General features: G+C 40.5%; 1 protein-coding gene and 2 pseudogenes across 1 annotated transcript; 2 read left to right on the top strand and 1 right to left on the bottom strand.

The window, feature by feature from the left end:
- Positions 1 to 3,361: 3,361 nt before the first annotated feature.
- LOC102829272 (histone H2B type 1-A-like) lies at positions 3,362 to 3,745 on the top strand. Its single transcript, XM_006872822.1, has one exon. It carries the CDS (start codon positions 3,362 to 3,364, stop codon positions 3,743 to 3,745), a length of 384 nt encoding a protein of 127 aa, XP_006872884.1.
- A 4,936-nt stretch (positions 3,746 to 8,681) lies between these two features.
- LOC102833086 lies at positions 8,682 to 10,014 on the bottom strand (annotated as a pseudogene).
- A 2,243-nt stretch (positions 10,015 to 12,257) lies between these two features.
- LOC102828879 lies at positions 12,258 to 13,124 on the top strand (annotated as a pseudogene).
- Positions 13,125 to 15,424: the final 2,300 nt, after the last annotated feature.

Here is a 15,424-nt window from a genome sequence, read left to right as displayed (position 1 = left end):
TGTGCATAAGGTCACTATGAGTTGGTACCAACTCAATGGCACCTAACTACAACAACAAACTTCCCTGATTTCACTAGACATTCCCTAATGTTATTTCTTGGATCCCACCCAAGGAACCACATTTACGTCTAGTTTACTGTCTCCTCAGCCTTCACTGGATACTTCATCAAACTGTGAATTCATCAGTTTCATAGTATATTTCCTTTTTTTTTTTTTTAAATGACCTTGATAGCTTTTTGAAGAGTAACAATTAAGCATTTTGTACAATGTCCCTTAGTTTGGATGTCTGAGTTTTTTCTCATGATTACTCTGAGGATATGGGTTTTAGGGAGGAAGACCACAGAGGTGAAAGGCCCTTCTTAACATCACATTAAGGGCATATCTCAATCAGCATGGGTTCTCATTGATGTTAACCTTGATCATCTGGCTAAGGACTTCCAGGTTTCTCCACTGTAAAGTCACTTCTCACATCCTGTGCCTTTCCATATTCTATGCTTAGGAAGCAAATCTGGGGAGTTATAGGCCACTTCCTGGAGGGAAGAGTATCTACATAAGTTACTTGGAATGCCTTGGTAAGGGAGATTTGTTTCACAGTCTTCATTTATTTAGTCAGTCATTTATTCAATTCAGTATTCATTCCTGATTCTAAAATTTTATGTTTGTCATGCTCTAAACATTTTTACCCAACTTTATTCAGTATATTGATATCATTTTCTTTCCACATTTTCGAAAATTTTTATTCCTCTTGTGCCTCCCTCACACTATTTCAAGCCTAACTCCATATTTCTGTGGATTAATTCAAGGGACAATTGGCTTTTTAGTAAGCTTGATTGAATGTTTTTATTGAACATTATGTAATTTACACACATCTTTTATTAACATTCTCACAGAACTTTAAACTTTTCTTCATACATGCTTCTACATGTCTCTAGCAATGGTTGTCCAGCCACTGATAACAAATGCAATTTTTATTTTCAGATAAACAGACTATGGGGTTTCTTACAATAATCAATAATTTTATATTTGACAGTCTTATTTAACAGTCATTTGCTTTTATCTCTTCTGGTGTTTATAGGGTAAACAGATAAATGGAATACTACTTTGTCTTTTCGTAGTTAAAACTTAAAAATCCCTGAACATTAAAAAAAAAAAAAAAAAGAGACAATGTTCTTGTCACATTCCTGAGATGCTAGAATTTTATCACCACACATAGCATCAAGTTTTTTTTATTTGATTCTACATTTTAAAAAATTCTAGATATCAAATATTCACACTTAGTCCTTCTTGATTTAAAAATAAACTTGCTTTCTAAAACTTTTGGCCTATTAATATGTTACATCTAAACATATGTTTTAGATCTATCAGGAGGGTCCAGTCCCTGGAGAAGGACATCATTCTTGGTAAAGAGGGTCACTGAAAAAGAGGGAGACCTTAAGAGATGGAATTACAACAGAGACTGCAACAATGGACTCAAACACAGCAATGACTGTGAGGATGGCAGAGGACTGGGCAGGGTTTTCTTCTGCTGCATACAGGGCTGCTGAGCCTGAACCCATCTGATGGAGTCATGGTATGGTGCTGTGGGATAAAGCACTGGACCTTAAAGTTCAAACTCATCAGCCTCTCCTTGGAAACCCCATATACAGTGTCATTATGAGTCTGATTATAAGTCAAAATCAACTGGATGGTACTTAGCAAAAACAACAACAAAGGATTTACCCTTAGTTCTGTTGTCTGACATAGTCACTGAGTCAGAACTGCCTAGAAAGCACTTAACAAAGCTTTTATGACACTGAGCAATCCTCGCATGTTTGGATGGAAGTCTTTCTAGATGGCCTCTTGAGAAATCCTGCAGAATGTTCAACAGATGCAAACTGGAAACTGCAATACCTTTCTCTTTCCTTTGGTTCTAATCTACAACCACTCGAGCAGTATTTAACTGGTTAAATTACTAGTTTTAAGGTACGATTTCCTATGTTCACATTATTTCAATAACTACATGGAAGTCCTGGTATGGTCCTGTATGATAAGCCTTGGACCCCTAACGTCAAGGTCAGCAGTTCAAGCCCACCAGTCAATCCTTGGAAACCCATTACAGGGTCGCCATGAATCAAAATGGACTTGATGGTATGTAACGCTGTGGGTTAATGCTGGACTGCAAGGTTGGTTTGAGCCGCAAAGTTGGCAGTTTAAGCTCACCAGCTGCTCCTCAGGAGCCCTTTACAGGGTCCTTATGGATAGGAACTGACTTGTTGGCACTTAACAATACATGGCTGTCACATTTGTTCCTTCTCCTGACTCCATGAACTATTGTTGCTGTCAGAAGTCTAGTACTGACTTCTGTTAGATGCCAAAGCAGGTCCACCGTTAGGTGTCTCTAACGCAAATTAGTTATAGAATTTTCTATTTTTAGTGTTAAATGAACAGCTTCTAAATACCCATTAAAGCCAACTCTTGTGTCAAAATCAATTTGACTTCCTACTAATTAGTTCTGGTAATTATGTCATTAAGTGCCTTCGAGTCGGTTCCAATTTATAGTGACCCTGTATGTGATCTCTAACGGGTCGCTGGTAGTCTGAACCGCTAGCCTTGAGGTTCAAACCGATGGTCCAGTGCACTATCTTGCATTGCCACATTATTGATAGTAAATGATAGTTACTGTATATGCAGTTTTCTGAGATTGTGGGTTGCTATTGAGAACCTTTGCACTGAGGATATCTTTTCCCTCTCTTCCCGATATTCAGGGGATATCACTGGGCTTTACTAAAATGCTATTACCTGTTCTGGACTTCGTAGTGGTGGCTGTCAATTTCCTTGAGCAGCAGCACGGCCTGGATTCTGGACAGGACATCACCCCACGCGATGGTCACCCCACTCAAATTACTGAGCTATATTGTTCAGCCAGTTCCAGGGTCTCTGCCGCCAGGTACATAGAGGAGCAGGCCCCAATGCGTTTAACATAGTTGTCCTTCCGGAGCAAACTATGGGTTCGCCGCACCAGAAACTGTAACCCCGTGCAGGAAGACCGGAATTTAGCTTTAGCACTTGCCTTGCCGCCTACTTCCAACAACCTGACATAGACATAAAAACAGCACTTATACTATTAAACTACGTTCATTAGGGCACTACTGTAGCTTATTTATAATCTGCTGGTAAATTGCGCTTTGCTGTGCGATCCGATTGGCTCCCTCAAACCAATCAGAAATCTTTACTGGAATGACTTCATTTACATACAATCGCAACCTATTATCCAACCAGACTCCTGATATCTGCGACGTCATTTAAGCGTAGGCCTATAAATACCACTCCTCTTGCCACCTACTAGTCACTTATTTTATGAGGAGAAAGCTGTACGCTAATCATGCCAGAGCTGTCTTCTAAAGGTACTACGATTTCCAAGAAAGGCTTTAAGAAAGCCGTAACAAAAACTCAGAAGAAGGAAGGGAAAAAGCGCAAGAGATGCCGTAAAGAGAGTTACTCCATATACATCTATAAGGTGTTGAAGCAGGTCCATCCAGATACTGGGATCTCCTCAAAGGCTATGAGCATCATGAATTCTTTTGTCACTGATATCTTCGAGCGCATTGCCAGCGAAGCATCTCGCTTGGCTCATTACAACAAGCACTCGACTATCACTTCTCGCGAGATTCAGACCGCAGTACGTCTACTGCTGCCTGGAGAATTGGCTAAGCACGCTGTGTCCGAGGGCACCAAGGCCGTTACTAAGTACACCAGCTCCAAATAAGTCTGTCGTTTTTAAACAAAGGCTCTTTTCAGAGCCACCTACATTACTTAAAAGGCTGTTGGCTCGTTACTTAGTTAACTTTCTTTTCGAAAAGTTAATTGGTCTTGTGGGAAAACCCTGTGGTTCTGTAGCATAAGCACTGGTCAGAGACCACAAGGTTGGCAATTGGAGCACATCTTACTGTTTGTGGAAGAAACAGGCTTCCTTCTCCCAGAAAGACTATAGTTTTTGGAAACTGCAAGGTTGTTGAGTCTGAGTTGACTTGACAGCACTTAACAGGCTTTTAAGGCAATCGCAAGGCGCAATTATTCCTACAAGCCCCACAAATTTAAGCCCACAAGCTGCTCAATGGAAGAAAGATGAGGATGTTTGTGCCCGTGGTTGGCAGTGCAGGCAAGCCCATGTAGATTCAGAATTGATTTCTGGCTGTGGGTTTGGCTTTTTGGGCTTGAGTGCTTCAGATATACTTCCAGAATTGACTAGATGGCACGCAACCACACCCACCCCCTACGATAGCAAGTGAGTGTAGACAGCAGTTCAGGTGTACTTACAGCTATGGGATAAAGCACTGGCAGAAAGAAATGTCGGTCTGAACCCCAAAGTTCGGTGGTTCAAACTCACTAGCGCAGCTCCTTGAAAACCCTATACAACAGAGTATGTGTTGGAACCGACTTGACGGCACTTAATAAAAAATACTGTACTGTTAATTCAATCTCACTTCCCTCCAAATGCCACCTTAAGTGACTGGCAATATATTTACATTTTTACTGAGTATCTAGAGAGTCTGATGGAATATGACAGGGCTAAGTCTATAGAAAGGCGTCAGTAGTCAATGTTCATGTGTAAGTGGTTTCTGGGGATGAAGAGATATGAGGAATGTGATGCTCATTCTTTGAATATTTTAAACTTATGATCTGATTTAGAAAACAAAGGCCTGGTACTGAAGATAGATCTTTAGACCTTAGGGACACTGGCATGGGAGCATGGATCTTGTTTCTTCGTACTGGCTCTGGTGCGTGAAAAAGTACTATTGATGCCCTCAAAATGCCCAGTTTCTTGGCCTGGTGATGCCCTCAATATTTAGTGAGGTGTCTCAAGGCTGGGATATTTGTTGAGGGCATTTTGGCATATTGGAGTTTGGTGAGTTTGCCATCTTCCTTAAGGTATTTCATGTTTGAACCCACAGGCTGGCTAATCACAGTCAAGTGGCAAGGATGAATAACTAATTGAATCACCTCTGGTTTTGTATTTTCTTACAAGTTATGGTGGGATCACTTATTAATTTTATTTAAAATGTGCTTTGTGTCCTATTTGATGTAGGGTAGACTTCAAAATGTTGTTGCTAAGTGCCACTGAGTCAGTTCTGACACAGAGTGGCCTTGTATAGGGTTTCCTAGAAGCAGTTGGTGGGTTTGAACTTCTGACCTTGTGGTTTGCAGTCCAGTGCTGATCCTATAGCACCACAACAGGAATGCCCAATATCCATCTCATGGAGTCTGTGCAAGATCTGCTCTATAATGACCATTTGGGCCCTACTTTGAAGAAAAATCACCACTCATCTTGTCTGCCGCACTGTGGTGGCTTGGATGTTGCTGTGACGCTAGAAGCTATGCCACCACTATTTTAAATACCAGCAGGGTCATCCATTGTGGACAGGTTTCGGAGGAGCTTCCCGACTAACACAAACTAGGAAGAAGGAGAGGTGACTAGTTCTGAATGTTTAGTCACAAAAACATCATGAATAGCTGCGAACCATTGTGAGATATAGTGCCAGAAGGTGAATCCCTCAGGTTGGAAGGCACTCAAAATATGACTGGGAAAGAGTTGCCTCCTCAAAATAGACTTGACTGTGGTGAAGCAAAAGCTTTCAGGACCTTCATTTGCTAATGGGGCACAACTCAAAATGAGGAGAAACAGCTGTGAACTTCCATTAATAATTGGAACAGGGGATGTATGAAGTACAAATCTAGGACAATTGGGGGAGTGCAATGCATGCAGATTGATACCCTAGGCAGTAGTGAGCTGAAATGGACTGGGATTGGCCATTCTGAATCAATCATATATGGTTCACTATGCTGGGAGCAACAAATTGAAAAGAAATGGCATCACACTGTCAAAAAGAACATTGTAAGATCTATCTAAAAATACAATGCTGTTTGTGATAGGATAATATCATACTAGTCAATACCACTATATTCAAATGTACACACCAACCACTAACTAAAGCCAATGATGATGCAATGGAAGAATTTGACTTCTTCAGCCTGAAGTTGATCAAACATGAGATCAAGATGTATTGATAATTACTGATAATTAGAATGTGAAGGTTGGTAACAGAGAGGAAAGATCAGTAATTGGAAAACATGGCCTTAGTGACAGAAATGATGCTGGAGATCACATAACAGAATTTTGCAAGACCAGTGGACTTGTTCATTGCAAATACCTTTTTTAAACAACATGAACCTCACCAGTTGGATATACAGAAATCAAATTAACTATATGTGTGGGAAGAGATTATCGGCCAAAACAAGGCCATGGGGAAGACTAGATGATTGTTCACATGCAAGTTCAGGCTGAAGCAGAAGTACCTTAAAACAAGTTCATGTGAGCCAAAATATGACTGAAAATATCCCTCCTGAATTAAGAGACTATCTCAAGAACAGATTTGATTCATTAGGCACTAAAGACTGAAGACCAGAAGAGCTGTGGAATGACATCAAGAGCAACATACAGGAAGAAAGCAAAAGGCCATTAAAAAGATAGGAAAGAAAGAAAAGACCAAAAGGGGTGTCAGAAGAGACTCTGAAATTTGCTCTCTCCATCATAGAAATGCTAAAGTGAATCAAAGAGGAAGTAAAAGAGCTGAACAAAAAAATTTCAAAGGGCAGCTCAAGAAGACAAAGTATTATAATGAAATGTGCAAAGACCTCATGTAACAAAATCAAAAGGAAAGAACACACTTAGCATTTCTCAAGTGAAAGAACTTAAGAAAAAATTCAAGCCTTAAGGGAGAAGAGCACAAGCGGAATGTGGGACCTTATCCAGAGAAGCAGCAACACCAGGATGGAGGTAGAGATGATGACATGGAGAGAGGGAGCAGCTGAGGACTCTACTACATTCATGGAAAAATAGGGACTGAGTGCTGGCGACCAGGAGGCAGGCTTACAGAAAGTGCCCTTTGGTTGTTTAAATTATTATATATTCTTGAGTGTTTTTGTGTACACCCCACCCCCCAAACCACAACAATAACAACAACAACAAAACCACAGGGAATGGAAGCAAATACTGTTGAATGATGATGCCCAGAGGAGATTGTAATCATTGCAATGAAACGGTGTAAAACCGATGTTCTCCCATGTAAACTATCACTCAGTTCACAATAAAAACTTAAAAAATAGAATACATACAATTTCTAAATGGCACTTGCTTTTTGAAGGATGACTGAGCAAAAAACTTCAGAGAATTTTTTCAATAGTTGCAAGCTTTTGGGTAATTTTTTTCAGAAAGGTGCCCAACTGACCAATGGGATATGTTCACTTGTGCAACTCTGAAAATATTCTGGGAACCATTCAACTCTGTATCTTAAAATGTTAAATTTTATGATATGTAGATTCTTATTCCACAAAGTTGTTAAAAATCATAAAAAAAATAAAAGCAAACACAAGGAAAAATATTTAGCAATAGCACAGAAATCAAGTATTTAAGTATACATCTAACAAGTATGTGCAATGATTGTAAGGGAAAATGACTAAAGTTAACCAAAGAGCATCTAAATAGAGTTAAAATGTATTCATGATAGAAAGATTCAATATTAAGGTGTTAAATCTCCCCAATTGGAATAGAGTCAATGAACTTCCAATCAAAAGCCCTGCAAGATTTTTTTGTAGGTGTTGATGCTAAAAATCATTACTAGAAGACGAAAATAATAGATTAGAAAAAACGTTTCTGAAAAAGAACAAAAATGGAGGACTCATTATCTAATATTAAAACATTGTTGTTGTTGTTGTTAAGTGCTGTTGAGTCAATTCCCATAGCGACCCTGTATAGGGATTTTGAGGAGAAACTGGTGAGCTTGAATCACTGACCTTGCAGTTCAAAAGGCTTTGCAGTCTGGCACATTAACCCACAATGCCACAGCAGGACATTATATGAAACCAATCAAAAAGTACACAAGACACTGTTATTGACAAAAAGACTGATATATGTCAGGGGACAGGAGAATGCCAAGTTAGACCCATATAGTCAACTGTTTGTTTTTTTACAAAAGTGCAAACGAATGTTATGTGAAGTCCTGGTACGGTGCTGTAGGATCAGCACTGGACTGGTAATCACAAAGTTGGTGGTTCAAACCCACCAGTTGCTCCTTAGAAACCCTATGCAGGGTAGTTATGAGTCATAATTTAATGATGCTGGGAACAATTAAGAAAAAATGAACATGCAACACAGATCTCACCATGTACCAAAATAAAAAATATACAATATTATACCACTTCTGGTATGGCACTATAGACTCAGCACTAGTATGCAAACCACAAAGTCAGTAGCTCAAACCCAACAGCTGCTCCTCGGAAACCCTAGATACAGTGTTGCTATGAATCAGCCATGTTAGATGGCTCTAAACATACAATTTCTAAAAGAAAAAAGCAGAAAACCTCTTTTCAAATATAACACCAGTGATTTTATACTGAACTAATCAAGTTAGGGAGTCCTGGTGTGGCGCTGTGTGCTAATGCGCCAGACTGCAAAGCCGTCTGAACTGCAAGGTCGCGGTTTGAGCTCACCAGCTGCTCTTCGGAAACACTACATAGGTCGCTGTGGGTTGGAACCGACTCGACAACACTTCATAACGACAGTCAAGTAAGAGCACACAGCATTTTGTAGATAATGTTGTTGGCTCTGGAAAGAGCCTTTGGTTTATTTTAGAACTAGCATTATTTTACTTGGAGCTGGTGTACTTCGTGACAGCCTTGGTGCCCTCGGACACAGCATGTTTGGCCAACTCCCCAGGGCAACAGCTAGCAAACGGCTGTCTGGATCTCGTGGGACGTGATGGTGGAGCGCTTGTTGTAATGTGCCAGGTGAGATGCCTCACCCATGATGCGCTCAAAAATGTCAGTGGCAAAAGAACTCATGATGCTATGGCCTTGGAAGAGATTCCAGTGTCCGGGTGAACCTGCTTCAGCACTTTATAAATGTTAATAGAATAACTCTCCTTTCGACTTCGATTGCGCCTTTTCCCTTCCTTCGGGATTTTTATTACAGCTGTTTTAAAGCCCTTTTTGGAAATGGTAGAACCGTTTGAAGTCAGCCCTGGCAAGACTAACGAATAACTCTTATCTGCAGAGACTAAACGGCTTTTAACGGCCAGACGAGTGGTATTTATAGGCTGGCATATAAACAGCGTCTTGAATATTCACAAATCTGATTGGATAATAGAGCTTAGCATGTATGTAAATGAGGTGATTCCAATAAGGTTCTCTGATTGGATAGAATATCTACCCAATTAGGTAGCAAATCACAATCTACGTGTCAGAATATAAATAAATTTTAGTACTGCTCCACCCCCTCACCCCCACAACCTTAGTCCTCAACGGTTACCTTGTTTCGTTATAACAGATTTTCTGTTGAGCCTTGTGGCGTGTTGGAAGCAGAGCAGTAAAGCCAAATCTCACTTTCCTCAAGGGCAAGCCTGCAGTTTACTATGGGCTGAGCACCCCTGCCCTACTTGTTTCACAAAGCCAACTATTCCGAACAGGTTAGGGCCGGCTCAAATGTGTAACCGGGCGGGGTGCTGGAGTACCAGACAGTCTAGATCCTAGAGCTGGCAGGCAAACGCGCATCATCTGTGTCGTCTGCAATGACGAGTTGTAGGCAAAGTCACCATCACAGGCAACCTGCCTAACATCCAGGTAATTCTGCTGCCTGTGAAGATGGAGAGGCACCGTCACAAAGTCTGTTGGAAGTAATGCTTCTAACTTGTAAAGCCCAGCCAAAATATCTTGAAGAGAGAAAAACCGTGAAACCAAAAGCTTTTCTCAGAGCCACCCTAGATTCAGAGAAGGAGCTTCACCAATAAACTATTAAGTTAATACGACTTTAAAAAGATACTCTAATTTTGATGAGGTGTCTGAACTCTACGTTAAGGACTACTAACAGCAGTGGAAGCCATTGGAGGAAGATGGCAGACATCAGGGTGGAATTGTTTTCAGCACCTACCTTAGGTAGATAAAGTAGCTGCCCTGACAGGCTCCTAGTACTGAATATGCCATCCTTATACAGGGTGCTAGTCGGAATCGACTCCATGGCACAACAACAGAGTACTCTAAACCCAGGTGGTGGGGTGGGTTATGCCTTTGGCTGCTAACAGCAAGGTAGTCAGCAGTTAGGAATCACCAGCCACTCTGCAGCTGAAATGTGGAATAAAGAGGCATTTTGCTCCCTTAAAGATTTGTAGTCTCAGAAACCCTTATACCTAGTCTGTCACTATGAGTTGGAACAGATTCGATGGAGCACAACAAGGTAATCTTAATCTCCTGGGTGGATCAAAGAATAAACATTGGTGGTTCATGTATACTTAGAGGCTCTTTGGAAGGAATAAAGGTTTAGTGTTCTGCAGAAAACTCAGCCATTTAAGGATTCTTGGAGTACAGTTCCACTCTGACACACATAGGGTGACCATAAATTGGGATTGAAATTTGCGGGCAACTGTTATTTAAAAAAAAAAAATAATAATTTAAAGGGTAGAATCTGAATGATGATGATTGGATTAGAATTAATTTAAACTTGCTGTTTTCAGCTCAACTCTGAAGAGTACACAGGATATCAGCAAAGCAAGCAAAACAGGGAACCTCAAGCCTTCATGATTTTTTTCAAGTGTTTTTCTAGAAGGGAATTTTCTTTAAGAATTCTAGGGTGGTTCTTTTATTTTGAAATCTATAATTGGCATATTAAGTGAAAGGGTAGAAGGCATATATAATATTTGATGCCTATATTTTGTATGAGGAGCTCTGGTAGCGTTGTGGTTAGGAATGGAGCTGCGAACCTCAAGGTCAGCAGTTTGAAATTACCAGCGGTTCCGCAGGACAAAGATATGATTTCTGGTCCTGTAAAAGTTTACAGGTTCACTATGAGTCAGAACTGACTACATGGCACATAACCACCACCACATTTTATATGTTTCAAGAGGTAGCATCTGATGGAAAATCAATGGTGTTTAAAGAAGTCCAAGCTGCACTGAAGACATCAGCAAAAGATAAGGCTCCAGGAATTGACAAAATATCAAGAGAAATGTTTCAACCAATGCAAAGCTAGAAGCACTTACTAGTTATTGCCAAGAAATTTGGAAGACGGCTAGCTGGGCAACTGACTGGAAGAAATCCACATTTGTGTCCATTCCAAAGAAAGGTGACCTAATGTAATTTTTCAACAATTTTATTAATATCGTGCAAGTAAAATTTTGCTGAAGATAAATCAAAAACAATTGCAGCAATACATTGGCAGGGAATTAGCCAGAAATTCAAGTCAGAAGAGGACATGGAAGAAAGTATATAATTGCTGGTGACAGATTTGGGCAAAGCAGAAAAAATACCAGAAAGATATTTACTTGTGTTTATGCAAAGGCTTGTTTGCTATGTGGATCATACAAACTATGGATAACATTGCTAAGAATGGAAATTCCAGTTAGAACAAAACAAGGGGATACTGAGTGGTTTAGGAACAGGAAAGGTGTGTGCCATGGCTGTATTCTTTCACCATATTTAACTCAATCTGTATGCTGAGCAAACAATGCAAGAATCTAGATTATGTGAAGAAGAATGTGATGTCGGGATTTGAGAAAAATTTATTAACAACCTGTGTTATCAGATAACACAACCTTGCTTGCTAGAAGCAAAGAGGACTTGAAACATTGATGAAGATGAAAGACTAAAGCCTTTTACTCTATATGCTGAGAAATAATTGGAGAAACTGGATGATATGAATAAATACATGGCATCAGGACTGGAAGAAGACATTAACAACCTGCAATATGCAGATGATACAACCTTGCTTGCTGAAAGCTAATAGGACTTAAAATACTGATGAAGATCAAAGACTACAGCCTTCAATATTGGTTGCACCTCAATATGAAAAAATAAAAATCCTCACCATTGGACCAATGAATAACATCCATATAAGTGGAGAAAAGATTGAAGTCAAAGACTTCATGTTGCTCAGATCAACCATCAGCACTCATGGAAGTGGCAGTCAAGAAATCAAATGATGTATTGCAAATCTGCACAAGCCTTCTTTAAAGTATTGAAGAGTAAAGATGTCTGAGGACTAAGGTGCACCTGACCCAAGCCATGGTATTTTCAATAACCTCATGTGAACCAACTCGATAGCATTTAACAACAACAACATATACATGTGAAAATTGAGTAGAGAATAAGGAAGACCATAGAAGAATTGACACATTTGAGTTACGGTGTTGGAGAATATTAAAAGTAACATGGGCTCTTTCCCATCTTGCAAGATGGCAGGTGAAAAGGCTGAGAAGCCAGCTACCAAGGTGAAGAAGCCTGTAGTCAAAAAAGCAAATGCCAGTGGCAAAGCTAAGAAGACTAACCTCAAGGACAAAAAACCCAAGCAGGGGAAGCCGCACTGCAGCCAAAATCCTGTCCTAGTCTGAGGAATTGGCAGGTATTCCCAATCGGTCATGTATTCTAGAAAGGCCATGTACAAGAGGAAATATTTAGCTGCTAAATCCAGGGTTGAAAAGAAGAAGAAGGAGAAGGTTCTTGCTACTGTCACAAAGCCAGTTGGTGGTGACAAGAATGGTGGTACCCGAGTGGTTAAACTGCGCAAAATGCCTAGGTATTACTCAACTGAAGATATGCCTAGAAAACTGTTGAGCCACGGCAAAAAACCCTTCAGTCAGCATGTCAGAAGACTGCAGTCCAGCATCACTCCTGGGACCATTCTGATCATCCTCACTGGATGCCATCGAGGCAAGAGAGTGGTTTGCCTGAAGCAGTTGGCCAGTGGTTTGCACCTTGTGACTGGACCTCTGCCCCTCAATCAAGTTCCTCTGCATAGAACACACCAGAAATTTGTCATTGCCACCTCAACCAAAATTGATATCAGTGGTGTGAAGATCCCCAAACATTTCACAGATGCTTACTTCAAGAAAAAGAAGCTGCGGAAGCCCAGGTACCCAGAAGGCGAGATCTTTGACACTGAGAAAGAGAAATACGAGATTACAGAGCAGCGCACAGTGGATCAGAAAGCTGTGGACTCACAAATTATGCCAAAAATCAAAGCCATTCCCCAGCTTCAAGGTTACCTGCGCGTTGTGTTTGCTCTCACAAATGGAATTTATCCTCACAAATTAGTATTCTAGATTTCTTGTAAAGAAAGAACCTCATTAAATAACTGATTAATTAAAAAAAAAAAAAGTACCATGGACTGCCAAAAGAACAAACAAATCTGTGTTAGAAGTACAGCCAGAATGCTTCTCAGATGCCACGATAGCCAGACGTCAGATGAACTTTTGTACTTCGGACATATTATCAGGAGGGACTAGTCCCTGGAGAAGGATATCAAGCTTGGTAAAGTGGAGGGTTGGTGAAAAAGGAAGACCCCTCACCCCCATGAACTGGATTGGCACAGTGGCAGCCACAATGGGCTCAAGCATAGCAGTGAGTGTGGGGGTTGGCACAGGACAAGGCAGTGTTTCTTTCTGTTGTATACAGGGTTGCTATGAGTTGGTACCAACTTGATGGCACATAGCAACAACAACAACATAGCATGTGTAAGTTGGATAATGAATAAGGAGTACTAGAGAAGAATCGATGCATTTGAATTACAGTGTTGGCAAAGAATATTGAAAGTACCATGGACCGTCAGAAAACAAGTACATTTGTTTTGGAAGAAGTACAGCCAGAATTCTCCTTAGGAGAGATGATGAGGAGACTTCATCTCTTGTACTCTGGACGTGTTGCCAAGAAGGACCAGTCTCCAGATAAGGACAACATGTTTGTTAAAGTGGACAATCAGCAAAAAAGAGGAAGGTCCTCAATGAGATGGAATGACATAGTGGCTGTAACAATGGGCTCAAACATACGACTGTGAGGATGGCACAGGACCAGGCAGTATTTAGATCTGTTGTGCATTGCATCATAACAGCAGCAATATACTTTATGTGAAAAACACTTAATAAAATTAAATAATTTATTTCTTAATTTGTAGGATGTGTATAATGCTAACATTATACACATCCTACAAATGATTAGGAGCCAATTCAGTGACCCCACCCCCAATAACAAAAGGAAGAAATGATGAAGCTTGGTGGCTATATTTAAATGTTTCTTGCCTCTTGGAAAAGATTAAGAAGAGGAAGGTAAAGTATGAAAAAGAACATCAAAAATGAGAGCTTGGAGGTTTGGGGTGAGGAAGAAAGAGAGATTGGCGTTTATATTGAGGTCTCAGAAGCTTGCTGCAATGGCTTTTATGCTGGGAGCTGTCCCAGTTCACTTAACATAACATCCTTTTTTTATTTTTAGTGATATTTCAGTTTTACTTCAGTCACTTGCAAAAGACTGATACATGACAACCCAAACTACACATGATTAAAACTCCACTCACATCCCTCCTAAGGGCCTAGTGCTTAGGCCTTTAAATCTTTCCTTCCATTTTTGTAGCAATACTGATATCTTACCTCTTAATCCTTATCTTTCATTAAAAGAAAAGTAAAAATCAGGAGAACAAACAAGATGGCGGATCGGGTGGACATGTAGTAGAGAGCTCAGACAACAACACAGAATACCCGACCAAACATGCTCAGGGGATGGTCCCAGAACTCTGAACCACATATAAAAGATTATTTAGGAGGTTGGAAGGCTCACAGCTGGGGGAATTTGTGGCAGAAGCAAGAAATCTATTGCTTTCTAGTCCGGGATGCTCGACTGCTCCAGAAGCTGCCATCTTGGGTGAGACCAAGCAGGGGAAGGATAGGAGCGGCCACAGATGCCTGGCAGAACCGCTGAGATAAAGGTGTGGACATTCTTTTCTTTTGGTATCTGTTCATTGTCCCTTGCTGTCTGCTCACTTCCATTCTGGTGACTATAGGGGTGCCTGAGCTAGTGGGCACTCCAGCCCCACCCTCGGAGCATTCTACTAGGCATGCGCACAGATCTCCTCAACATTTAAAGAGACAGTTTCCAATTAAAACCAAATGGCCACAGCCGGCCCTGAACTGTTTCCAACTAGAAAAAAGGCCTGAACGGGGATTATGGAGCGGGGCAAGCAGACAAAAGAGGAAAAAGGCTGAATATTAAATCCTAAATTACATCAAAATGACCAACAGTGGTATCTTGAAACTTCTCAGGAAGATGAGTGAAAAGGGAAGCCCATTTCCTGATCACATCTACCTGGAGACACTCAGAAAGCATAAGAAATACCAAAATACATACCCATCTAAGTATTAAGTCCACAGATAATCTCTGAAGATGCCCCCAAAACAGAAGCAGATGACCATATCTGCACATGTCCAGAAATGAGATAAAGTTACTAAGGCAAATGAGCCGGAAGGAGACCTACACTCCATACTAGAAGATGGGCAGGCTTTGGAAATGCCTGAAAAGGAATTCTAAAAATGATTATAAAAGGTATCAAAACACTATACAATGCAGTTGAGAAAAA

This window comes from Chrysochloris asiatica, unplaced genomic scaffold, assembly GCF_000296735.1.
Source record: "Chrysochloris asiatica unplaced genomic scaffold, ChrAsi1.0 scaffold00213, whole genome shotgun sequence".
NCBI lineage: Eukaryota > Metazoa > Chordata > Mammalia > Afrosoricida > Chrysochloridae > Chrysochloris > Chrysochloris asiatica.
Note: the sequence above shows the minus strand (reverse complement) of the source record. Positions and strands in the feature narration are given on the sequence as shown.

Excerpts from the sequence above, each read along its gene's own strand:
- LOC102829272 (XM_006872822.1), top strand. The coding sequence starts at position 3,362 with ATGCCAGAGCTGTCTTCTAAAGGTACTACGATTTCCAAGAAAGGCTTT.